A 27135-nucleotide genomic window follows, 5' to 3' on the forward strand; every position below is an offset into this window, starting at 1 on the left:
CTACAACGAAGTTAATGTAAACGATCAGGAGGTTACGAGATATTATAGCCCTATTCGTTGTCTACCCAACCTGCGTCTTTATAGCATTATCTTTTAACGATGCAGAATACTTGCTTTCATACTTTTGTGAACTACATACATATCGTTAGAAATTAGTTATTTTGTTGTAGTGAATAGCTTATAAGCCAGTTAACAGTTACGCTACCCGAGCAATTGCTTTTGTATCGTAGTCATGTTACTGGGCTGCGAACCACAAGGTCCCAGGTTCTATCCTCGCACATCACAATTCGCCACAACTCCTTTCCAGTACAGTGATAAAAGGCAGGCACACTAAAACATCGGGTACTGGCAATGAACAGATACTTAAAAGGACACTGTACTAGAATGGAATAGATATTAATGTATCACAAGAAATACAAACAATTTACACATGTGAATATTTGTAGAGTTAAAGATTTGTCCAGCTTGCAATTTATACCTGCGGCACTGATTATGACAAGTTAACATATAGGCTGGTGGAAAGAACTTGCCACATATGTTTCTTTCTTTCGCCACAGTATATCCCTGTAGCGAATTGGTATGAGCGAGGAAGGACCTTGTGGTTCGCAGTCCAGTAACAGGACCACGATACAAAAGCAATTGCTCGTGCAGCGTAGTTGTTAACTGGCTTATCAGCTATTCATCACAGACTCTCCCTCCAGTGAGTCGAACGATATGGCTGTTGAGTGGTGATGTATTAGCTGTTGATTCTAATGCGCCTGTACCCATTTGAGTAGCGCCAAGCGTTATGGCGAGCGTGTGTGGGTGAGTGGTTGCTAATGCTGTTGCTGCGTCAAGTGAGTCTGACGACTTTTGTGTTGCTTCGTCAAGTGAATCATGCGACTTTGGTTTGCTTTCGGGAGATGGCGCCACAACAGCTGTACGAAGGTTGAAGGTTCATCGTCCGAGGTCACCAATGGGGCGAATTGGAATGAGCGAGGACAGAGCCTGGGACCTTGTGGTTCGCAATTCAAGTAACATGACCACGATACTAAAGCAATTGCTCGTGCAGCCTAGTTGTTAACTGGCTTATAAGCTATCCACCACATCCCCGAACTCAGAATCTCTGGGATTCCTTGCCCATTGAAAGAATATACGTGGAAATATTCATTAAGAAGAAAAAAAATTAAGTTTACTAAGGTAATATTTCTTGGTAATGGGCTTGACTGAGATACGAGACAAAAATTTATTCAGGGCTTGAATCTGGGGAGATGAATTTTTCGTTGACTTGCAGGAACGGCACAAGATTTCTAATTTGGATTTTGGATATATTGTCCCACATATATTTCAAAAAATTCCAATAGATTTATCTTTACAGCAAGTAAAGTGTTTTTATTATCCAAATACAAAACTCTCCTTTTATAAAAATCCAGTACCGAAATACACTTAGCGTTAGATACTTTTAAAGTAACACTAGCAGCAAAGGAATTTCAGGGAACAATATTTATAGGCCATAGAATTTTTGCCACTCCAACAAAATAAGTAAAAAAAAACGGAATAAAAAGAAAATACATCAAGCATGGGAAAAAGAGAAAGCGTGTAGGAAAACGACTAAAAGAATAAAATAAAAAAAGAATTCGAAATAGAAAAACAGCTTTAGAGACAGCGGGCAATTGATTCAGACCAAAATCGCTTTGAAGTTGCTTCTTTTTTCTCCTTTTTTACGAGGTCTATCAAAGCTTTTTACTGCTGTTCTGGCTTCTCGTGAATAAATAATGGTGACGATCAAAGTCGGAGGTTTTCGGACCCTTTTTTATGTTGTTCTTGGCTCTTGTGCAAGAGGTGACAATGTTGTGATTCAGTGGAAGAGGCGAAGCGAAACTGGAGTCAGGATCAACCAGTTGTAAATTCTTCTTAGTTATATAAAGGAGGAAATACTGGAGAAAAGATGAGGCGAAACAAAAGCCCAGGTTTCTATTTCTGTTGCCAGAAGTTGTACAAAAGTCTTTGTTAAAATATCTGTTTTGGAATCTTTCGCCTAAAGCCTTTTTCTTAGGAATGGGCGTGCAACTACTAAATACTGTAACATTGCAAAAAAAATTTTTTAAAAAAATTATTTTAATATTTTGGAGAAACTAGTTTTTTTTCTCCTATTTCTGCAATTGGTAATTTTTTTATAAGTTCAGACGATTAAGAGTAATATAAATAAACAGAGTTGGGTATTTAACACTTGATAAATCATTCGCTTTTTTTTTTTTTTGCTATTACTGTGTTATTGTAGTCATTTCAGGTTTTACCGTCAGTTCTATTATATTTTGCGTAGCTTTTAGATACATTTCGCGCATTTTTCTTTTCATTACGGAAAGCCCTGGTTTCGGTTTATTATGGTAAAAAAAACGTAATTTGTCAGACGAAAAATGTGCTCATATTATGAATTAACGAATAATCTAAAAAGGTAGAAAAAATGGCGGCATTGGGACTTAAATTTTATATTTTGTGATTTTTTTTTTCAAAGTTAGGCTTGGCTATGCCAAACCCCCGTCCTGTGGGATGATTCCTTTCACGTGCGCTCCGTCCTGTGCCTGCTTCTAGGATAGAGGCCTCCCATCCCGAAAGGATTATAAAAAGTTATTATTGCATGAACCATATTTAAGATTGAGAAAAAATTGACAGGAGTATAAAATGATACTTAAATTTGTATACATAATAATTAATTGCTTTCTGTAACACCTGTTAGTCACATGTTCATATGACGAATATCGCGTGTAGTGTCAGACAACATTGAGGGTGGTGAGCGAAAACGAACAGGAGGTGAAACTCCCTTGTACAATTATAAAAGAATATTGCAGAAAATTTCGGAGATAAAATACCGCTGAATTTTCCTGTACTTATTTATAGGCAAATTATAGGTAACTGTAATTGGAGCAATTGTTTTTAGATAGTCCTGTATTTTTTAATTAGTTTATATATCTTAGATCGCTCTTTCTGTTTGGTGTAGTCATGTTCAAGTGGGTATCGATAAACAGTTTTCAATTTTATGAAATTCATCAAATATTCGATAAAAATTCACAAATATTGTATCATGATTACATTTAAATTAAAAAGCAAAAGTCGAACAATTTTCAAGCTATCAATTCTTGGTAATAATCGTAACAGTTTTGTGTTTCACTTACTCTTATTTTATTTCTCATTGTAAAAGCATAAGTTCTTTCTAATTCTCAAAATCAATTTTACCTTGAAATCCTGAAGTACTGGAGAAGAGAAAAAGAAAAAGTGCGAGGAAAATTCAACACGCAGTCAGTCTTTTTTTGCTCTACAGATTTAATTTTACTTAAATGCAAACGATAATTTAATTTTCATAAATTAATAATTTATGAACACAAATAGAATAAAGATTATCAGATTTTTCATCAATTTATATTCCTAGTTTTCCTTTTTTTATTTCGATAAAAATGAGAAACAATAAGAGTGTTTAAGTTTCACAAGAAAAGCGTTATTGTAAAACTGATGAAAATATATATATTTGAAAACATTTTTCTGCAAATTTATTTATTTCAAAATGTATTTTGTTAATATATATGAACAAATAAATAGTAAATAGTCAAAGTAAATAAATTTAATTATTCGGAGAACTCAACAGATTCCAATTTTTACTATGATTAAAATTCCCTTTTTTCATAGGTTAAAATTTTGTGCGAAGAAGCATTTGTTGATCAATCAATAAATTTTGAATTGCTTCAATTTCTTTTTCTTTATTCCAAAATATTTGCTCAATATTTAAACTGCTAATCGTTATTGTCATAGAGGATTAAATTTTTACATCGGAATTTTTTTATAGCACCATGTTAAAGTCGTGTAATGAATACATTAAAAACTAAAAGCTAGAGAGTAATTACAAAAATTTTGTTTTTATAGAACAATCTTTAATATTTGCATTAAAAAGGTAAAATATATCATAAGACAGATCAAACAACATAATTCTGACAAATATTTTGTGATATCATCATTGTTTAAAAAATCGGTTCTACATTTAAACTGTTGATCATTCTTACAACTAAGATTTTTTTCTAAATATTTTTTTATAATATCATTCTGAAAATATGTAAAGAATAAAATGAAAACTAAAAGCAAGAAAGTAATTTCTAATTTTTTTAGAGAAAACTTTTAATACTATCATTAAAAAGGGAAGAATGTATCAAAATGGGTGTGGAACTCAAACAATATATTATCGAATAGCTTGAAAGGCTTTTTTGTTCAGATTAATTTTTTTTTCATTGTTTTCAAACGAAATCGTACGAAATTTCTATTTTAACGTTCTTCATAATATCATGCTAAAATTGCTTTGGTAAGTATATTGAAAACAAAAATTTTGAAATAATAAGCGTGTAAAAAAGGCTTAAGAAAAGGCGCCAAATTTAATTCTAAAAAGGGAAAATGTATTTTTAACCCTAAATCTAATTCTGAAGACCAAAATCTTGAAACAAATCTTTTATACAGAAATAAGGGAAGGATATGAAATCTTAATGAACATCATGTGCAAGTAAAATTCCTGAATTTATACTTGTAAAATGAAGTGTGTGTGTGTGTGTGTGTGTGTGTGTGTGTGTGTGTGTGTGTGTGTGTGTGTGTGTGTGTGTGTGTGTGTGTGTGTGTGTGTGTGTGTGTGTGTGGATATCAAATGGATATAAGGATATCCATTTGATATAAGGATATCAAATGTTCTAAAACAAATACTGGAAGCCGAGTCTTAATAAAGCTATAACTAAGATTCTAGAATATTCTGAATTCTTCGTTTTTCTGTTTCTGAAGCTGCCAAATTCGTCATCAAGTGTTTCTTGCCAATACCGGGGGATAACGTATACGACATCCATTCAACAAACATTCTATATTTGCAAAACTATCTTTCTGACCAAAAGATTTACTACAAATTGAATCAGAATTACAAATTCGCAATATCTGAAATCATCGTCAAAAAATTCTTAAAATGTTGAAAAAGTTGATTAGAAACTGTTAATGGATTAATGAATGATTAAGTGCCAACGTTTTACTAATCATCTTAACAAAATTATTTTTGCCTACAATCTAAGGAAAAATATTCTAAGATTTGCTTTTCAAATCCAACCTGAGAGAGTTGTAATCATTCTGAAGTTTAACTAATCGATTAAATTACAAATTTTTATTAACTATTATATCAATTTAATTATATTTTAATTATTAATTATAAATATACATTTTAATCATATTCTCTCCGGAAAATGCTTTTTATAAAATCAAAATAAATACAATTCTGCAATTTCCTTTTCTTCTGTAAAACATTTATATAATCAAAAGCCAGAGAAAAAGTAAAATAATTTAGTTAAAGCAAAAATTGTACATAGTCCTCCGAATTATAAATGTTACCAATTATGCTATCTAACTTGTGAGTACACTTGGTTGTCACAAGAGTTATACAGCGCATTTACTATACTCACATAGAGAGAAATTCTTAATGCCGTTGCAAGAAATTTCTTATAGGCTTTAAAGAAATGCATTGATTCCCAATAATGCAATATTAAATGGACCAATCTTCCTTTAGCTTCAGATTGAAAATTTAACCTTAATTAACCGAGTTGAAAGCTGAATAATAAAATTATACTTATTTAGTTTTTTTTAATCAAAAACTAGCTCATATTCTATGCATTATATTAATTATCTTAATAATGCAGTGTAAATTAAAGAAATAAATGTGAGTAAAATATAAGAATTATTAAAACTCTTAAATTAACCTTTTCTAAGGCCGTGGGAAGTATGCTTCCCACCAAATTTATCAATCTTTGTAGGAATTTATGTAGGTTGGCATAAGTTCTGACAAATTTTTTTTCGAAAAACAGAAACTTAGCTGATTTAGTTCTTTATCTCACACAAAATGATGTGTCTTGATTTGATACTTAATTATTAATTAACCAAATTAATTAATGAATCAAATTAAATTTATCTAATAAGCTAAATGAACCCCTTTTCTTATTCTAATTTCAAGCCTAAAAATATTTTAACATAATATGACTAGAAAAAAAGGGCCCTTTAAAGAGTTAAATGAGACCTGTGTGAAAACCGTAATCTGAAACATGAAAATTCATCAAAATCTCGACCTCGTATTTTCTGACAAATTTGCTTCCTTTTTTTTTTTTATGTTTCATAAATGATAAAGTAATGAAAATTAAGGAAGAAATAAAAAAACAAACTTTTGTAAAAATAATAAAAGTTATCACAAATTTAAATTTGTTTTTGAATGTTCAATATTTATAAATGTTTGAATAACAGGACTGTTTATCATATGTTATTAATGAAATGCAAATATTGAAATATTTGAAAAGCATAACAGCTGAATGCAGCACCCCAAATAAACAACACTTAGGATAAATTCTTCTTCGTTCTAAATTAAAATGCAATTATTGTATAAAAAGACGTGTCTAAAAAATTTTTATTTTTTGTCGAATAATAAAATTAGTTTTTATTTAAATAATATAATAATAAATATTCTAATTAATTTTTTATATATAATTTTAGATTTTTTTTATCTTAAAAGGAAAAATCAATGTAATTAAATAAAATTTAAAAAAATACATTTCTTTCTAGAATCTTCTATTTTATTTTCGTAAAATAAGACAAAATATTTATGTTTTAATATTTCTATAAGTTAAATATTTTTCGTCTGTTTTCAATTTATTTATTAAAGATAATCTTATTTTTCATCCGTCTCGTTCTTTCTCAATCAATAAATAAATTAATTAAATTTCATTTTCAATTTTATATTTTTTTCAAAACATCGCAGCTTTATCGTATATGCATGTTTGTTAACCACATTTAAGAAAAAAATTAGTATAAAAAAAGTGTCAGCATATTGCAATGAATATTACTTTTTCGCATGTGATGTGCACAAAGAAAAATTTTGTAATTGAAAAAAAAAAATCGAATTTGAGATTTGGATGATTTTTTACATTTCAAACTTAAAGGAGTTCTTAAAACACTTTCTAGTATTATGTTTGTATATGAATATAACAGTGTGCATGTATGCATGTGCTGGACGAATGAAATTTGGCTAATCAATTTTAACCATATAGCTAGATTTATATTGAATTTTAAAAGAATTTCATTCATGGGATGTTAATTCGATTACTCGAATACAGGTGAACATGAAATGTACAAAACATTAAGAATTCATTTGATAAAAATTAATTCACAAGGTTTAATTTCTAAAATGTAGATTTTCATCAAATTTTGAAGAAATTACGCCAAAAGGTTCAATATCAATCGGTGACTATTTTCGCATACATGTAAACTTAAGAGCTCAATAAAGCAACGAGTGTTTCAAAAATGAAATTTGGTATATGATTATGTGATTACAATTGTAGATATAAATCAAATTTTGGTTTCAATCAGTCGGGCAAAAAACATCCAAAATGCAAATTGGCTTTTCGGATACTTCTGTTTAATTTCATGTTAGGAATTAATTAGCTACAAAATGCAAATACTATATTTTAGTTAAGTGTTGGCTTCAATCAGTCGGGCAAAAAAAGCATCCAAAATGCAAATTTGTTTTGTGGATATTTCTGCATTAACTTCATGTTAGGAATTTATTAACTACAAAATTACTGTTACATTGTAGTTTTATGTCAAATTTTTGTTTCAATCAATCGAACAAAAACATCCAAAATACAAATTTGCATTTCGGATACTTCTATATTAATTTCTTATTGACAATCAATTAACTACAAAATGCAAGAGACAATGTGGTGAAGCTTTATAAGCCAGATAGCAGCTACAAGACATGAATTTTTAGTTTTGTCTAATGATCCTGTTACTCGGCTACGAACCCAAAGATTGCTAGTTCGGTCCTCGCTATCGCCAACAGGAACAAACTAAACGGAAAATTTGTTCAATTCGTATACAGATTCAAAATTGTCGGCAGTTACAAAGATGTCTGAGAAACAAAAACATGAAATTCAATGCAAAGTCATATGTAATTTCAAACAAATCATCCCTTTTTGACACTTAAAAATACTTCTGTGATAAAGTAAATTAAACATATTAAATAGAACATCAGATATATATTTTTATATATATGACAATTATAGTTTTTTTTAAATTATAAATTGCGATTAATGTTATGCGCTTTCTTTGCAGATTTTGAATGATCTATCCAACACTGAATCATGACTCACCGATTGATTGCCAGGCTATTCGTCCTTGTCTCTGTGATCGCTGTCCTTGGGGCACAGAGACCAGGGTAAGTGTCATATATTTCATATTTATCTCAGCCTGCCAGAAATAAAAATGTTATAAGGACTATTATAATACATCTAAAATTATTAGAAATCGACAGAACTTTTCTGAAATTTTATGAAGATAAAAATCAGGCATTTAATTAATTTGTAGTACATGTTTTATTTCATGAATTCGAAATAAGTATATCATGTCACTGACTCAGAAATAATACCTTTTAATAATAAAGACAAATGTGCGTGCGTGTGTGTGTGTGTGTGTGTGTGTGTGCGTGCGTGCGTGCGTGCGCCAGACTGTTGGATCCAGAAGTAACGAATTTAACGCAGAAACACTGAGTTCTTGGAAATGTGCACCTAGGAAATGTTTGAAATTGTAATTAGAAATTTAATTAATTAATAATTAATCGAAAATTTGACATTTTCCTTAAATCTATTGAAAAAAACTGATTTTAAAGCATTTGAAAGAATAAGAAATGGTCTTTTTAAAGATATCAACTTCCTTGTTGAGAAAATTGCCTTAATGTTGAAAACTGATCAGCAATATTCTTTTGACTTATTTTTAAAAATAGTAGACAACAACATTTTTGTCCCAAAAATTTAAATCGTTTTCATTGTTTCATTAAATACTTAATCAAGTCATTTTTGTCCGTTTATAGAAACTTATGCGGAAGTGTTTGGTTTAATATTAGAGCAATTTATACGAGGACTCAAAAAAAAAAAAATTACAATTACAGTGTTTGAAAGTTAGAATATGGAAGAATCAGGAAATTAAATCTTTATCCCTCCAGTGCATTGTGCAGTAACTGATAATAAAAATTTGAAATAAATTCACATTAATAAATTGATTTTCTGTTCTTACGTAAACTTCTAATCCAATTAAAATTTCAAAAATTTTTGAGATAAAGAGAGTATAATGAGCAGTGAATGTGCAAAAGTGTGTTTATTGTTGATTTTTTCAATTGATAATTAACCTGCATCAGCATACGATTAAAATGATCCAAGATATCCCCCCTTCATCCATTTCTTTCCATAAAGAATTTTAAGGGGGTCTGGGACACAAAAATCGTCAAATTTTCGAATTTTTTTTTAGCTGAAAAAATTCTGCATGCTTTTCTGCTTAAAATAACATTTAAATCACGTTTCTGTCTTAATTAGAACGAGAGATATCATAATTTTTGTTGACCACTGCTTTGAAATTCCAACTGTCAAAAAGGCGTTGCCATGGCAACTTCATCTCTTTAAATGTAAACATACATTTCCCGGCACTGTTTTAGCTTAATTTTTGATTTTTTTTAAATAAATTTTTAAAGAATTTATTTTAAATCCTAGATTTAGTTTGTATGCAACTCAACTCCTTCAATAATGAAGTGAAACGAAGAGATTCGGTGTTTATTAGAACCTCTGTGTTTACATTTCATGAGACAACGTGCTTTTTAATTTTCTGCTCTAAAGTTGGTTTTCTTAATTATAAATGCAAAATTAAATTAAAATAAACACTTGTGAGGAAGGGAGGCGTATCTTATGCATCTGGAAGCTTTTAAATGTATTTAAATAGTTTTAATTCCTATAAATTTTATTTTTAAACTTTAAACGCATTTTTAACCATGTTGCGTTTTTTCATTATTTGTTGTGATCAAATTGATATAAGTCCAGATCATATAAAGATAGAGGTCTGAAATTTGAAACACATACTTTTCAAACTGTTTGCCTTAATTTTGATTCAGCAAATTAAAAAAAGTTTTTTACTTTTCAAGATATGAATTTTTAAAAAAAAGGACACAAGATTTTTTCAAAATTTTCATTCAAATTTTTTAAATTTTTTTTTTTAAATTAATATTTTTTAAATTGCTGAATCAAAATGAAAGAATATATATTTGTGTTTGATTTAATGAAAAAATTTTGAAAATTGATCAAAAATATTTTGAGTTATATCGATTTAAAACAACGTCACTTTTTTTAAAAAAAATTTAAATTTTAAGTTTAAAAAAGAATTTTGAAAACTTTTGTGTTGTGATTTTGCTTATTAATAAGATGGTTGATCAGTACAAAAAATTTCAAAATTTTAAATTAATTAATAAAAATTTTTTCAAAATGTGCCCCGGACCCCCTTAAAATAAATAGGTAGAATTTATATTATATATTCTTTTTTATTTACCTGAAATTTATCTGCTTCCAAATGCATAAAATTAAAATTTTGCATACAACGCATAAAATTAAAATTTTCCTGTATTCGTTGTGTCAATTTATACTCAATTTTGTAAACAAAATCCTTGTTATCGTTCCAGTTAAAAAAAACTTTTTTTAACCCTAAAAATTTTAGTTTAAATTGTCTAATTATGTTTGTTTAAGAAAATAAAATATAAATATGTATCTAATTTGCAATTAATTAGAATTACAATATAGTTTAAAATTAATAAACAACGACCCTATTTAAGATAATAAAACTTGAAACAAAGAAGAAGATGCATATTTGAATGTTTACAAGATTCTGTAAAAATAAAAATAAATCCTTTTTCATATTTAATTGCCTGAATTTTCTTTGCAGATAAAATGCTCAAAGATTCATTTGCGAGGAATTTTTAAAAGATTTTTATTCTTTAACATAAAAATAACAGTTAAAATTATTTTAAAATTTAAAAAGAAAACTTCTTTTACCGTATTTCTTTTTAATGCAGTTGAAAATCTCTGGAATATCTCTAGGGAGCTTAAAAATAAGTTTAGAAATTCTAATTAATTGTTTTAATCTGATTCTCTGAAGAGTTATTTCATTCTTTTTCTTTTGAAACATTTGAAGATTTTATTTTCCATTAGTTAATCCTTTGTAAACTAAATATTTGTTTATTCCACAATTTCTAATTATTCTAATTAGCTCCCAAAAGAACGATTATTTAATGAGGAGAAAAACATAGCTTTTGTTTCAAATATGTATTGCTTAAGCCTTTTCATTATCTGAAAAAATTCTTTTTAATAACTAAGAAACATAATTAACCTTGAGAAATGTCATCCATTACTTTATGTTTTAAAGATAAATAAATAGCAAAATCATTTGAAAATATAATTTATCTGCAGTGTAGTTATATGCTGGATATATAGTATAGTTAAGTCTATAATAAGCTGCAGTATAACTAAGTCTTTTGAGATTTAAAGCAATGTTATTTTTTTTGAAAAAATTATTAACATTTTAAAATAACGTAAATGTATTGTCATTTTTAAAATTTATTATTTGTTGGAATATTTTTAGTTCAAATCAAATTAATATTAATATTAATTTTTACTGTTTTGTGTAACGAAGTATACAGAAATAAATAAATTGTTAAATAAATAAATTGTAAAATAAATTGTTTTGTATAACGAAGTATATAAAACAAGAGAAGCTATTATATTCGTCAAAAATGTGAAGTCCAGATTTTCACGTATCTCCACATTTCATGCCCCATTGAATCCAAAAAATACATTTTTGGAAGTAGGTTTCTGTCTGTTTTGTCTATGAACATGATAAATCAAAAACTCTTTCATTTCGATGGATAAAATACAGTTTATGGTCTTTCCACTAAATATGAAGGCTTCTATTAAATTTTGGGCAAATTCCATTGACAGAAAATCTGTCTGTCTTACAAGTACAAGTGAATATGACAACTATATAAATCAAAGAACTATAGATAAAATTTGGTGCACGGATTTAGCTTAGATCCACATGGAATTTTGAACCAAATTTATCAGAGAGATGGTTCGTCTGACGACCGGTACTTTTTATAAATATAAATGCAATAATCTAAATGGAAAATAAAAGAATAAATTCGAAAAATAAAAGAATAAATAAAAGAAATTCGGTTCACAGTTTTAATTTCTAAAGAATGAAACCTTTCAATGACATAATGATTCTCTTTCCTACTCGCTTATCTATTACGGAAGCGCCCTATCTTTGTCTTTGATCAATTGGTCTTTATATAAACTGACCACTGACCCCATACTACTGCTGGGGTACTAAGGAAATATTCGCACTGCAATAGAACAAAATATTTGATACCCATAATGTTCATATTTTGAATACCGTACAGTATACATATCGTGAAGATATCTCGAATATATTATTGGATATTTTGTGCCAATGGGAAACGAGATCCTTTATCATATAGCTAACAAGTGGAGAATATTATTATTTATAACTGTGAAAGACCTATTTTACCTGTAACTATACCGAATGTTGAGATGTTGTGCAGTCAGATGCTCCTTTGCTGTATCCAAACCTATATACAAATAAGAAAGATTACAAAGCATGATTTTTTCGATCATGCATAACGTATTTATATTCAAACGGAATTGTAGCGGAATTCCAATGGAATCAGAAAATTCTGGATCAACATTTCACCTTTCTTGCTACCAAACTATGGCTCAAAAAATATCTAACAGTCCATCAATAAATTTAATGTAAAACATTCAGCTAACAATTAAATCAATCTGAAATTTATTTTGTTGCGGCATGATTCCACTTGCAAAGTGTCAAATTAGTTCTTAGGAAAATGTTTTTGCTTCCTTCCTGATTATAACACAAAATATGCCCAAAAGTCCTCGAGAAAATCTTAAAAAGAATATTGAAATAACAAATCAATCAATATGGACTTATTCAAAGTTGTTAAAGCAAAACTGAAAGGCACTAATTAGTTCTACGAAAAATTGTGCCTTTTGCGTCCATGGTGTAAAATGTACCCAACAGCCATCGAGTAATTATTAAGAAGAATATGGTGACATAATATCAACCAAATTGGAGTTAAGTAAAGGTATCAAAACAAAGTTCAAATCAACTGATTAGTTCAGTAAAAATTAAGAGAAAGTTTATGTTTTGTTTCTTTCTGATTATGATTCAAAATATACTCGACAGTCCTCGTGAAATTTTGAAAAAAATATTGAAATAACAAATCAATCAATCTGGACTTATTCAAAGTTGTTAAAGCAAAGTTGAAAGACATTAATCAGTTAGAGGGAAAATTATTATTAAGAAGGATATGATCAAAACAAATCAACCAAATTGGAGTTAAGTAAAAGTGGTAAAACAAAGTTCAAGGGAAATGATTAATTCCAAGAAAGATTAAGACGAAGTGTGTCCTTTGTTACTTCCAAATTATGACTCAAAATGTACCCAACAGTATTCGGGAAATTTTGAAAAAGAATATGGAAATAACAAATCAATCAATCTGGACTTATTCAAAGTTGTTGAACCAAAGTTGAAAAATACTCATTATATCCAGAATAAATTGTGCCCTTTGCTTTTTGTTGCTATTTAACCATGGTATAAAATATATTCAACAATCCTCAAATAATTATTAAGTTGGATATGGTGACAACAAATCAACCAAATTGGACTTAAATAAAGGTGTCAAAACAAGTCAAAGCAACTGATTAATTCCAGGAAAGATTAAGACAAAGTTTGTTAATTTTTGAAAATGACTCAAAATATGCCGAAACGTCATCGAAAAATTCTTAAAAAGAATATGAAATAACAAATTAATCAATCTGGACATACTCAAAATTGCTAAAGCAAAGTTGAAAGACTCTAATCAGTTATAGGGAAAATTGTTATTAAGAAGGATATGTGAAAACAAATCAACAAAATTGGACTTAAGTAAAGCTGTAAAAAAAAAAGAGAGTTTAAAGTAACTAATTAGTTCCAGGAAAGAGGAAGACAAAATTTATCTTTAGTTACATCTTGATTATGACTCAGAATATACCCAGCAATTCTTGAGAAATTTTTAAAAAGAATATTGAAATAACAAATCAATCAATCTGGACTTATTCAAAATTGTTAAAGAAAAGCTGATAGATACTAATTATTCCCAGGAAAAATCATGCCCATTGCCTTTTGTTGCCATCATATGCCCAATATCCCTCGAGTAATTATTAGGAGGGATATCGTGCCAACAAATCAATCAACTTTCATTTCGCCAAAGTTATTATGACGAGAATTCATCAGGAATCAGCCCTGTAGTTTCAAGAATGATTTAGAGAATACGCGATGTCAATATATTCAAAACAGTTTACAATTTACTAGCCAACGCTGCTTGAAGAAGACTGATTTATATCCTTAGCGACCCCTAACCCTTGCAGGAAACACCGAAAATAAACTTACTTTTGAAAATGATTATGAATTCATCTGTCGTACCCAAACCTGGCTTGTGGCGGCACCTCGAATATTCTCGATGAAAAATGAAATCCAGGAGAAAAGAAAGACTGCCCGCTCTAGACGCGTTATCCATTGTTCGAAACGTGCACGTGCCGTTACCGTGGAAACCAGTCAGTTCGAATAAATACTCCCACTCTATTGTTTCTAACCCCCCACCCCTCTTTTCTCTTTCACTCTTTCAGAACATGACTATCCTGTCTGATGCCGTTTTTCCCATTCGGATGTGCCTCTTAAAAAAAAAGTGGAGGGTGGGGGGTGGAGAAGAAATGTTTGAAACAAAAGACATTTTGTTTATTTGTTATAAACTGCAAGATGCATCGACATCCCGTTTAGCGAGTTACTTCCATCATAAAGAAAAGCATTGTAGGCGGCGTCTTCAGAAATAGGGCCTATTACGAATTTATGTATCGTTCGGCAAAGTGGACTGCAATATCTTTCACAAAAGGTTGCCTTTCGCATGTGTTATAAAATTTTCGATTATCTGGAAAATACCTGAGGGGTTTCTTTTATGTCGTTTCTATTTTGGAAGCTCAATACTTTTAAGGCGATCCATCTTTCACCTCCAGGCTTCCAATCCATTGTGTCGCTTTGATGGGGGCTGGAAGGGGGAAGTCCTCAGTAAAAAGAAAGAGACTGTTATTCCAGCCGTTAGATACCAGAAGAATAATGATATATTATCTTTTATTGTAGTGCTTCTCTTAACCACTCGTTGCATTCCGAAGCGGGCGTGAAGCAAAGATTTTTTTAAAGGGGAAGGAGAGAGTATTGCAATAACATTTCATACACTTATGATAATTCTAAATACTTTCTTTTTTTTTTTTATGTGTGATTATATATTTAAGTGAAAACGCTCTGAAGTATTTTAAAAATTGCATTTCAACTTTCAATATGTTAATTAAGCATTTAAAAGATCAATTTCAAATATTTTTCTCTATTAATAATAATAATAAATATTTTCTCTATTAATAATCTATTAATAATAATTTCTCTATTAATAAAATATTTCTCTATTAATAATGTTTCTATTAATAAAATATTTCTCTATTAATAATGTTTCTATTAATAATAATTTTCTCTATTAATAAAATAATTCTCTATTAATAATGTTTCTATTAATAATAATTTCTCTATTAATAAAATAATTCTCTATTAATAATGTTTCTATTAATAATAATTTTCTCTATTAATAAAATAATTCTCTATTAATAATGTTTCTATTAATAATAATTTTCTCTATTAATAAAATAATTCTCTATTAATAATGTTTCTATTAAGAATAATTTTCTCTATTAATAATAAATAATCTCTATTAATAATAATACTATAATTAATAATATTAATAATATATTTCTCTATTAATAATTTTTTTGTTAATAATTCTCTATTAATAATTTCTCTATTAATAACAATAATTTTTCTCTATTAATAATTAATTTTCCCTATAATGAATATGTCTACTTACATCTGCACGTTGGGTTTCTACAGGTTAAAACAATTGACCTAAAGATACTAACAAAATCTACATTCGTGTGTGTGTGTGCGTGCGTGCGTGTGTATGTACATGTGCGCGTACGTGTGTTTGAGTCCATGTGTGCGTGTGCGTGTGTCTGTGTGTTAGCATGGAAATGTGCAACGCTCAGCAATTCTTTTTTGAAATTTTAACCAGATTTTTAATTAATCAAAAAATTGTATTTTTACATTTTTAAGCAATAATCCGGAACTACAAAAAGTTATTACAAAAAAATTTTTAGACCCTTTAAAAATGTAAAACGTTTTCTTTCTATTGATAACAATTTAGCAATCAAGCAAATTTTTTTCTGAATTTTGGGAATTTTTTTTAAATATATATATATTTTTTTCCCTTGCCTTATTTGCAACAATAAACTACTTTATTGTCCTGAAAGCAGCTAGTTTTAAATAAATAATCATAAGTGTTTTTATGTAATGCATTCAAATTAACGACTGAATAAACCAATTATCAGCAAAAACTTATTCAAGTCCATTTTTCCATTTTTAAAAATTATTATTATTAAAGCAGTCAGCAGTGGAGTTGAAATTTTGAATAGCTTATTTTAAAAGAAAAATTTACATTCAAACATTGTTATTCAATCCAAATTTCAATAAATTATTGAATCCAAATTGTATTGCTCGAAACATAAGCCAACTGATATTGATGTTTCAATAACTGAGCATGAGCAAAGCATGAAAGGTTAATTATAAGACTTGTGTGATTATATGTTTTAAACCATGTGATATGTTAAAAATTTAATCATAAGTAATTTATTAGATCAAAAATCCTTAGCAAACATGAAATTCTCAAACGCAGTGAATTATATACAGATGAGAGAAAAATATGATATTTGATCTATTGAAGAAACAAATATGCATTAGAATTAATTTGATTCCTTGATTTTTTCTTCAAACTGAAATATATTTAAATTTATCAAATATCTAGCAGAAAGCGATTTTTTAAAGATTTTGTTTCATCAGATGCAATAAATTTGAAGTATATTTTACTTATTTTTATATCTCTATTGTCGGAAGCTTTTAATGTTCTTTACAGCTGATTTATAAGCATTTATTACCAAATTTAGCTACTTTTAACTCTATTTTTATCAGCTTAAATTATTTCACATATTTTCAGGCACCGTAAACCTGAAAATTCCGAACCCAAATTTGGCGCTGGTATTCCTGAATACTCAGACGGATTAAATATAGATCTGAAGGATTACACCCCCACAAAAGAGGTTAAGCCGGGCGTCGATAGAGCAATTCCAAACCCGTTTGAGATACAAACTTGACAGATTATATTACAATCCTTCGTTCCAAATTATTAGCAGTAGTCATATAATAGTCTTGATTGAGGGGGTAGAACTAAATTTAGTAATGAAATATAAGAACTTGAAAACTATTAAACTTAGAAATTTCAGATTATGTGTTTATGTTCAATTTGAAGAAGAGCGATGAATGACAATATATATATATAATGTTGATTCCATGTAAAAGCTTAGAAGAAATTTGAGCTAGAGACTTGACATAATGATTCCAAGTTCCAGTATGATTTGAACTTTGAAGCAAAGAAGTAAGAGTTAATAAAGTAATATGACATCTCTAAACTTCAGATAAATTGTTCGTGAGTTTTTTTTATCATGTGAGAAAATTACGTTGTTTTTGTTAGGGGATTTTGAAGCTCGAAATTGCGTAGGCAATGAATATTGAAGCTCGAAATCACGTAGGCAATGAATAAAGCATAAATGACAATTTTCATCATCATCTTTTAATCGCATCTATTTTTTTTTACCTGCTTTTACTAGTATTGCATAATTATTATTATGTATGCTTCTTTAAAAGCACATGCGTTTTTAAAAGGTTGCACTGCTTTTACCAGTATTGCTTTATCATTACGCATGCTTTTTTGACAGCAGATGCATTTTTAAAAGGTTGACGTAGAACTATGACGTCATAGCTGTTATTTCATCCCAAAATCGGTCGAGTTTTGAAAACTTTGTTTGCCAGCTAGAATAATTGAAAATGAAAGTTTAAAAAAGTTATCAGACCGTTAGAGAAGAATCGTGATTGTTTCAAACCGGTTTAAACTGGTTAATGACTTAAATTAATTAAGACAAATAATGATTTAAATTAATTAAAAAAAACAATCATGTTCTCACATGATAGCTTGAAATTTGCGATAGTAGATTTCATTTTTTTTTTTTTTTTTTTTCTTTTTTGGAAGAACAGCGACCGGTAATTCATCCAGTGACTTAAAATGTGGTCAACATTCTTAGTTTCAATATATCATAGGGAAATTTATTTGCTTTAGGAAATGAACAACTCTAAGTGGTTTATTTTTTTTACCCGCATTGACATTGCCTAACCAAATATATGTTACTATAAACCAAATAAATTGTTTAGGATGAAGAGCAATTGATTTTCCAATGTTCTTTGAAGCATCTTGCGTAAAAGCAAAACAATGTACTAAAACAAGAATTTAAGAATAGCACTAATTCTTCTTCATCACGCCGACTGATGCTTTTTCGTTACTGATATTGTTACGTATCTGTAATATTATACTGTATCTGTTCTCTACAAAATCAGTCTTATAGTAAGGAAAAGAGATTTACAGATACTTTAACATCTAAATGGACGCCAGGTCAATCATCCATGGTCGAAAAAATAAAGTAAAAATTAAAGGTTTTAGAATATACAAGAATTGCTGTGACTATTTCTTTTAAGAACTGAGATCTAAATTTTTTCTGAAAAGTAAGTGCCTTGTCAGTAAACTGTTTAAAACCGAGAAGCAGATGCGCGTCATTCAAATTGAATCTATCTCTGGAATTGTGTGCTCTAGCTGTGAGCTGTGTAGTTTGGAATTAGGTATTTGTTCTCTGCCTGTTTTGTTACATTTTGCAATTGGTGCTGTTTAAATATCTAATGCCTTTTGGTTACATTTTAACCCGTTCTTGTGCTTCACTATGTTTTTGATACTTTCGTGTATTTGATCTGTGTTTCTCGTGGAATAAAGTTCCGTTCTTCTATTACCCAGCGCGTTGTATTAAATTTACCACACTCCCAACTGATGATTTTTCATAACAATAAAGCCAAACTTTGTGAAACTCAAATAACAACTCGTACTTTATATATATATATATATATATATAATAATGTAAACCGCAATTTTGGCGATTTTTCTCTTAAAAAATGTTCATACTTAAAAGGACATTTTCCTGACAGTAATAACATTCAAAACTTATACAATGTGAAAATTCCTGTTATTGATATGACAGGAATATCAATAATCTTTTATATCCTTCCATGAGTGAAAAAAGAATAGGAATAGAAAAAAGAATAATACTTTAAATAACTAATTCAAGAATAAGTACTTAGAAAAAGCGTGACATGGCGATTTTAGAATGTTTCCAAACATGGCAAACAATTGTTTATAAAATTCAAGTTTCTTACTTCATTAAATTTTACCTTAAAGTAGGAAAGAGGATGGATTAGGATTATATCTGTGTTGCTTACAATCAGACACATCTACTAAATACCTTGTGATCCAAAAGTCCATTAACATTTGAAAATTCAATAATTTAAGGAGTAATGTAGGTAGAAAGGTAAGAAATAACACATATGATTGAAATAACTTAGATTTTTATTGAAACAAAAAATTGAAAAAGCATAAAAAAAGGCCAATAAATAGCTCTTCATATGATAACAAAAGCAATAATCAGCATAACAAATGATTTTATCAAAGGCTATGTGCTCAACATATCGACAGGTCTAAATGCTCAACATATCGACCGTCTTTCTCCAATAATATCTGTAGTCGAGGAACAATTTCGTGAGCAGCACTGCGCAGAAAATATGTAGGTGTGGTGAGAAATTGTCGTCGTATAGTGTCTTTTAGCTTCCTTGATGAGGTCGGACATCCGCGGTAGAAATTCGAATTAGGTAATCTCACAATCAACGTCATGAAATGAAGTTCCCACGATAGTTCTAGGATTTTTGGTAGCCCAGATTCTTCGGTTGTGGATATTGACAGACCTTCAGAGTGTTTAATGGGCTTCGTTGGTCCACAACACGTTAGATAAACAATCTTACGCTTCTGCCAGTTTTTCACATTTTTTTACAATAAAACTCCATATCATTTCAAACATATATGTCAATTTTTACCTCTCTGCCTATATTATTCCGTAAATTATTACATTTTCAAATCTCAACGAAGTTTTGAATTACCTAGTTGATAAAAGAAAAAAAAAACGAAGAAAACAATAAACTGAAGAATGTAAAAGTTTAAAAATAGACAAATACTGTTTAGATTCGTTAAGAATAATAATGCATAAGAAATATTTTTTTATGTGCTATATAAAAGAATCATAAATGAAATACAAGTGTTATTCGATTTAATCTCTGCAAAGATTCAGGCATTTTCCATATTTGACCCATCTCGCATCAGTGATGACAACACTCTTCGAAAGGGGGTTAGAAATCTGGTCCACCGATATTATAAATGCCTTAACCTTCATGTTTATTACAAAAAATATTACCATATTTTTACGTAATTCTTGGTAATAAATCACCTTTTTCCTTCATATTTGATTTTCTTATGGGTCATGGATCCAGAAAAGGCTTTTACTCTTTCATTATTATAATTTATAAACTGCATCTCTTAAAGTTTTTGATTCACGGTAGCAAAAATCGTAAATATAAAACCATTAATAAATTTTTAAAAAACACTTTATAAGCCTCTTTTTTTAATTGGTCAATGTCAAACAACATTTTGGTGCTAACGATTGAAAAAAAATAAATGATTTTGTCAAAAACTTAAATTAGCTTGCCAACCCAATTTTAAAAGTTGAAAAATGTATCGTAAAAATGTATCATTTTAATAAATAAAACTACTTTTTAAATATAAAAACTGATTGAGATATCATAATTGTAAACTCTTCTGATTTCTTCTTCCTGAAATGCAAAAGAAAGAAATCGTATTAAGGTGTGGTTTTGGGAAAGTGACAGTTTAAGTAGCATCTCTAATCTAATGGAGACTAATGGCTTTCTGTATTGAATGCAGCGACATTAATAGAAAAGTGCATTAAAGCCATTTGATTCAGCAAATTTGTGAAGAGAAAAGTAAAGCTTTTAGTGCAATGAACAAAATACGCATTATTAAGGGTGGAACAGAGGCTAATAGGGAAAATATTCTTTTGTTTCAAAAATTATGTCTGTATTTCTAAGTGCATTTAATTTACACGGATAGTGTGATGACGTGAAATCATAATTCCTTATATTACTGTTATTCATTGAAAATAGTTTGTTGCCATTAAAGATATAACGACAATCAAATTCATTGAAAAATTATATCAAATATGGAACAGTTTTCAATTTTCTGCACTTAGAAATAATGTAAATTTTAGATATTTTTTGTAATTAAGAATAAAATGAAATCATTTGATTCGAAGCCGGATTCTCCGTAAAGGGGGACACGGTTACAAGATTATCGTAACAGAATAGGGAAATCAGAAACTTAATAAATCGTTCAAAAGAAACGCAATAGTGATTTCTGGAATACTAGATAATATGCAAGCAACAAGGCATGTCAAGATGCGATTTTCTACTTCATATCCTACCCACAGAAGTAAAATTAGAAGAATTACCAGACTAATGAGTAGCTTTAAAGGATCATTTAGGTCCATTTCAAATCAATAGTGATAAGATTCTCCGAAAGGGGGGGAGGGTCGGAACTGTGCTCCACGGGTACGACACGTGCCTGTATTTCCGGTATGACACGTGCCTTAAATATTTTATATTTGTTTCTACTTCATATTCTTCCAACAGAAGAAAAATTTGAAGAATTTCTAGAGTAACAATTAGCTTCAAAGGATCATTAAGGCCCATTTCAAATCAATGGTCGTAGCATTCTCCGAAAAGGGAAGGGGGTCGGAAATGTGTTCCACGTGTATGACACGTGCCTGTATAACTGGAATGACACGTGTCCGAAATGTTTTATAGTTGTTTTTACTTCATCTTCTTCCAACAGAAGAAAAATTCGAAGAATTTCCAGACTAATGAGGAGTTTCAAAGATCATTAAAGTCCATTTCAAATCAATGGTGATAACATTCTCCGAAAAGAGGGAGACCGGAAATGTGCTCCACGGGTACGACACATGCCTGTATTTCCGGTAAGACACGTGCCTGAAATATTTTACAGCTGTTTCTACTTCATATACTTCCAACAGAAGAAAAATTCGAAGAATTTCCAGCCTAATGAGTAGCTTCAAAGGATCATTAAGATCCATTTCAAATCAATGGCAGTAACATTCTCCGAAAAGAAGGGGGGGGGGGGAATTGTGTTCTACTGGTTTGACACGTGCCTGTATTACCGGTATGACACTTGTCTGTATTTCCGGTACGACACGCGCCTGAAATATTTTATATTTTTTTCTACTTCATTTTCTTCCCACAGAAGAAAAATTCGAAGAATTTCCAGCCTAATGAGTAGCTTCAAAGGATCATTAAGATCCATTTCAAATCAATGGCAGTAACATTCTCCGAAAAGAAGGGGGGGGGGGGGGAATTGTGTTCTACTGGTTTGACACGTGCCTGTATTACCGGTATGACACTTGTCTGTATTTCCGGTACGACACGCGCCTGAAATATTTTATATTTTTTTCTACTTCATTTTCTTCCCACAGAAGAAAAATTCGAAGAATTTCCAGACTAATGAGAAACTTCATAGGACCATTAAGGTCCATTTCAAATCAATGGTGGTAACCTTCTCCGAAAAGGAGGGGGTCGGAAATGCGTCTCACCGGAATGACACGTGCCTGTATCTTCAAGGCGATCAAGTAGAGTTTGGTTCACTCACATTAACATTAACATACCATTTTAAAGCAATATTTGAATTATTTTGGGACGGACCTCTTAACTTTGAGCCGCTTAGTTAGTTTGTGAGATTATAAATACATAGGTATTCAAAAATAATAATAATCTTAAACAATGGTTTAAGATTATTATTATTGTTGAATAATCTATTGTAAACACGAGAAATTATAAATGGTTCCAACATTTCTAACCAACGGAAGTAATCTCTCCGAAGCTTTTTCGCATACCCTTGAATAAAAGTGTTAACCCCTACCGCCTTCCATGAAATTTTGAACTCTGAATAAAACCGAGAATGCCGATAATCTTCATATTTTCATTTTCAGAATGCTACACATAAACATTTTGTTAATTGCAGCACATAGAGTTAAAAGTTGTATAAAGAATTTGAAAGTTATGTTTTCTACGCTTTAAAATAACACGTAATGCAAAACTACAATAATCTTCCGTTAAATATAATACGTGATTTTGTTACTTTAAGTAATAAAATCACATATCAACTTTCGTTTATCAAATACTTGTATTTTTGCGTTGCAGTGTTTATATGCATTCGAATATAACGATTGACAGACTATCAATGCTTTGACGGATTTTGTTCAACATTTATGCTGATCTATACTTTAGATGCTAAAACTTAATTACCAAATATTATTTATCTTACTTTTACCGTTTGGCAGTTATTGCGTTTATATACCTAAACTCCTTTTGAATATATTTCACTTAAAATTTGATTTTAAGTTTACAAATTTGATGTAAATATACATAACAAACATATAGCATACATAAATGTATAGCATAGAAACATATAGCATACAAACACATAGCGTACATAAATGTATAGCATAGAAACATATAGCATACAAACACACAGCATACATAAATGAATAGCATACAAACACATAGCATACATAAATGTATAGCATAGAAACATATAGCATACATAAATATATAGCATTGAAACATATAGCAAACAAACACACAGCATACATAAATGTATAGCATACAAACACATAGCATACATAAATGTATAGCATAGAAACATATAGCATACAAACACATAGCATACATAAATGTATAGCATAGAAACATATAGCATACAAACACATAGCATACATAAATGTATAGCATAGAAACATATAGCATGCATAAACATACCCAGTCTTACAAGATGTACTCCTCGAGAATTAGACAAATCTCTGATAAATTTTACGCCAATTATTTCCAATTTATATAAAAAAAAGATTAAAAAAAACTTTGAATTGGGCACTTATTTGTGAACCATTCTGATTTATAGAAACTATTTCATGAGGGTAACACTCTAAAACGCTTATTCCATTACGATTGACACGATTTCAATTTGTATACGCCCCCTGATCCATTCAACCAGCTGTGACCAGGATCAGCAACAGCGCTGAGCCGCGCTTTGAAAAGGGCCACGTTCCTTTTGATAAGTTCCCTCTCCTGCACTAAAAAAGGAAGCCAGACATGTTGCTTTTCAAAGAATTTCCGCTATTTTGGCTTCACTCAAACTCCGACGGCGAATTTTACCGGGTCATTTTTTTTTTTCCATTAAACTCCATTTTCGTGCTGCCGCCTCTGTGGTGAGGATGTTCCTTAGCTGATATCATGAAGAATCCAATACTGGGTGTCTCTATATAAATTTGCAAAGCAGAAAGATAGTGTATCGATTTAGGTAAAATGCGAAACGGTGAAAATCAATTTCTTGAATGGTATTTGTCATTCAAAATATGAAATGCTCACACTTGTCTGGTTTCAAATATATATTCAATGTGGGAATATTGAAGAGACGTTTATCAGATGCTTTGAAAACGAGTTCTCTTATATAGAGTTTCTTTGCAAAACTCATAAAAATAGGACAACCATTTGGAAGGCCGTGAATTTTTTAATGCAAAATTAGGAATTAAACAGTAAGAAAGGTGGATGTTGTGTTTTAATGGTATGATAACTGTTAAAATTTTGGAACACTATTTTTATTTAAAATATGAAATTCTTAGACGTCTGGTTTAAAATACCCTTTTAATATAAGAATACTGACTTATCACATTCTATGAATTCTATGAAATGAGTTTCTATATAAAGAGTTATTTTGCATCAACTATAAAAATGGCGTAACGTTTTGGAAAGCCGTGAATATTTTTAGGAAAAAAAAATGTTATAACATTTATTATAAGTGTTGTTAATTAATAGTATCATATTTTAAAGACACTTCTGTAATTAAAATTTTGAATAGTGTTTGACATCAAAATATGGAGTGATTGTTTAATTTCAAATACCCATTCAATATAAGAATATTGAAGACGCATTTATCGCATTCTATAAAAAAAGTTTCTTTCTGTTTTTTTTTTTTTTTTTTTTTGCAGCAATTATAAAAATGGCATAACTATTTGAGAAGTCGTGATTTTTTAAGCAAAAAATTTTTTATAATTTTTATTATAAGCGTTGTTAATACATAGTATTGTATTTTAATGACACTTCTGTAATTAAAATTTTGAGTAGTGTTTGACTTCAAAATATGGAGTGATTGTTTAATTTCAAATACCCATTCAATATAAGAATATTGAAGACGCATTTATCGCATTCTATAAAAAGAGTTTCTTTCTGTTTTTTTTTTTTTTTTGCAGCAATTATAAAAATGGCATAACTATTTGAGAAGTCGTGATTTTTTAAGCAAAAATTTTTTTATAATTTTTTATTATAAGCGTTGTTAATACATAGTATTGTGTTTTAATGACACTTCTGTAATTAAAATTTTGAATAGTGTTTGACTTCAAAATATGGAGTGATTGTTTAATTTCAAATACCCATTCATTATAAAAATATTGAAGACGCATTTATCGCATTTTATGAAAAGAGTTTCTCTATATAAAGTTTTTTGCAGCAATCATAAAAATGGCATAATTGTTTGGGAAGCCATGAATTTTCTATTTAAGAAGCTTTATAATTGCTATCACAAGTGCTATTAGTAAATAGTATTGCATTTTAATGACACATGCATTGTTAAATTGTGATTAGTATTTTTCATTCAAAACATGGAGTTACTTCTCTGATTTCAAGTATTCATTCAATATAAGAATACTAAAGAGGCATTTATCCGATTTTATAAAAATAGTTTCTCTGTACGGATTTTCTTTTCGGCAACCATAAAGATAGGACAACCGCTCGGAAAGAAGTGATTTTTTACTTTCCTTCATACAATATATAGTGCAAGTAATACAATCGTTACAAAATTCGAACTGAAGATTTCGACATATCTTCACCTTTCAAATCTTCCGGAGTTATAATAATTTTTTTTTTTGGGGGGGGGGGGATGTTTATCTATGACCAAGGCAACTCAAGAGCGGTGGAATTTGTTATACTATCTTTATAACAAATTTGTAGATTTCTATCAAATATCAGCAAAACCCTTAGAAAAGTTGTCTATCCAGCTGTTCAGATATAATTTAACAGGATAATTAAAAGTAAAAGAGGGAAACAAATAAATTTCAATAGGCAGATTTGACATCTATAATGTAGGCAAATGTCAAATTTTGAGCGAAATCCAATAAGCGGTTGACTATCTTGTTTGTCTATACTTTCAGGAACATATAAACGCTATAATTCAAAAACACAATGATATAGATATATTAACTTCGGTGCGAAATTTTGTGTCTATAATTGTGTCAAATTTTTACTTCAATCTGTTGGGAAAAATGTGTCTAAGACACAAACTAAATTTCCGTAGTTAGTAGTTTAATAATTTAAATAAACTACTAACAACATGCCAGGGATTATCGCGAAAACACTCGCCAGGAATCGTAATTTATATTCAGTAAAACTGCTAAATAACCTTGTAATAAATTTTTGTTTCAAACGATCGGGAAAAACGCATCTAAAACAGAAATTCGTTTTTTGTATGCTATTAACCACTTGCCAGGACTTAATCGCCAAAGAACTCGCCACGAATGACATGATATATTCAGTAAGAATGCTAAATTGGGGCATTAATATTTCGCAATTATTGTACACCAATACCATGCAAGGCGTTCTCTGGGTTTATATATTAATTGGAAAATATGTAAGAAAATTTTAAGAAGATCACTCCCACAAGGCGGTGGGATATTTTTTTTTGGGGGGGGAGGGATTGTTACTGAACAACAAACAATGGTAATAATATACTTTTATGGCAAAGAAACTAATAGAAGTTTTCAAAAATAGCCTACAACGGCGACCACCTTTTCCTAAATTATTTTATTAACATTAATTTAACAATGACAAATAACTTTTACTAGATCCATCTTTTTGCATCAATTGAAAGTATTATTTTAAATCAAAATTGCACAA

General features: G+C 29.5%; 1 protein-coding gene across 1 annotated transcript in view; it reads left to right on the forward strand.

Moving 5' to 3' along the window:
* Positions 1-27135, forward strand: part of LOC129975711 (glutamate-gated chloride channel-like) — a 525971-nt gene that overhangs the window by 294564 nt on the left and 204272 nt on the right. The window contains exon 4 of the mRNA XM_056088870.1: positions 8143-8245. Within this exon, the coding sequence (XP_055944845.1) occupies positions 8172-8245 (74 nt within the window). The 5' untranslated portion in view covers positions 8143-8171. The remainder of the gene's footprint in view (positions 1-8142; positions 8246-27135) is intronic.

Source organism: Argiope bruennichi, chromosome 7 (genome assembly GCF_947563725.1).
Source record: "Argiope bruennichi chromosome 7, qqArgBrue1.1, whole genome shotgun sequence".
NCBI classification, from domain to species: domain Eukaryota; kingdom Metazoa; phylum Arthropoda; class Arachnida; order Araneae; family Araneidae; genus Argiope; species Argiope bruennichi.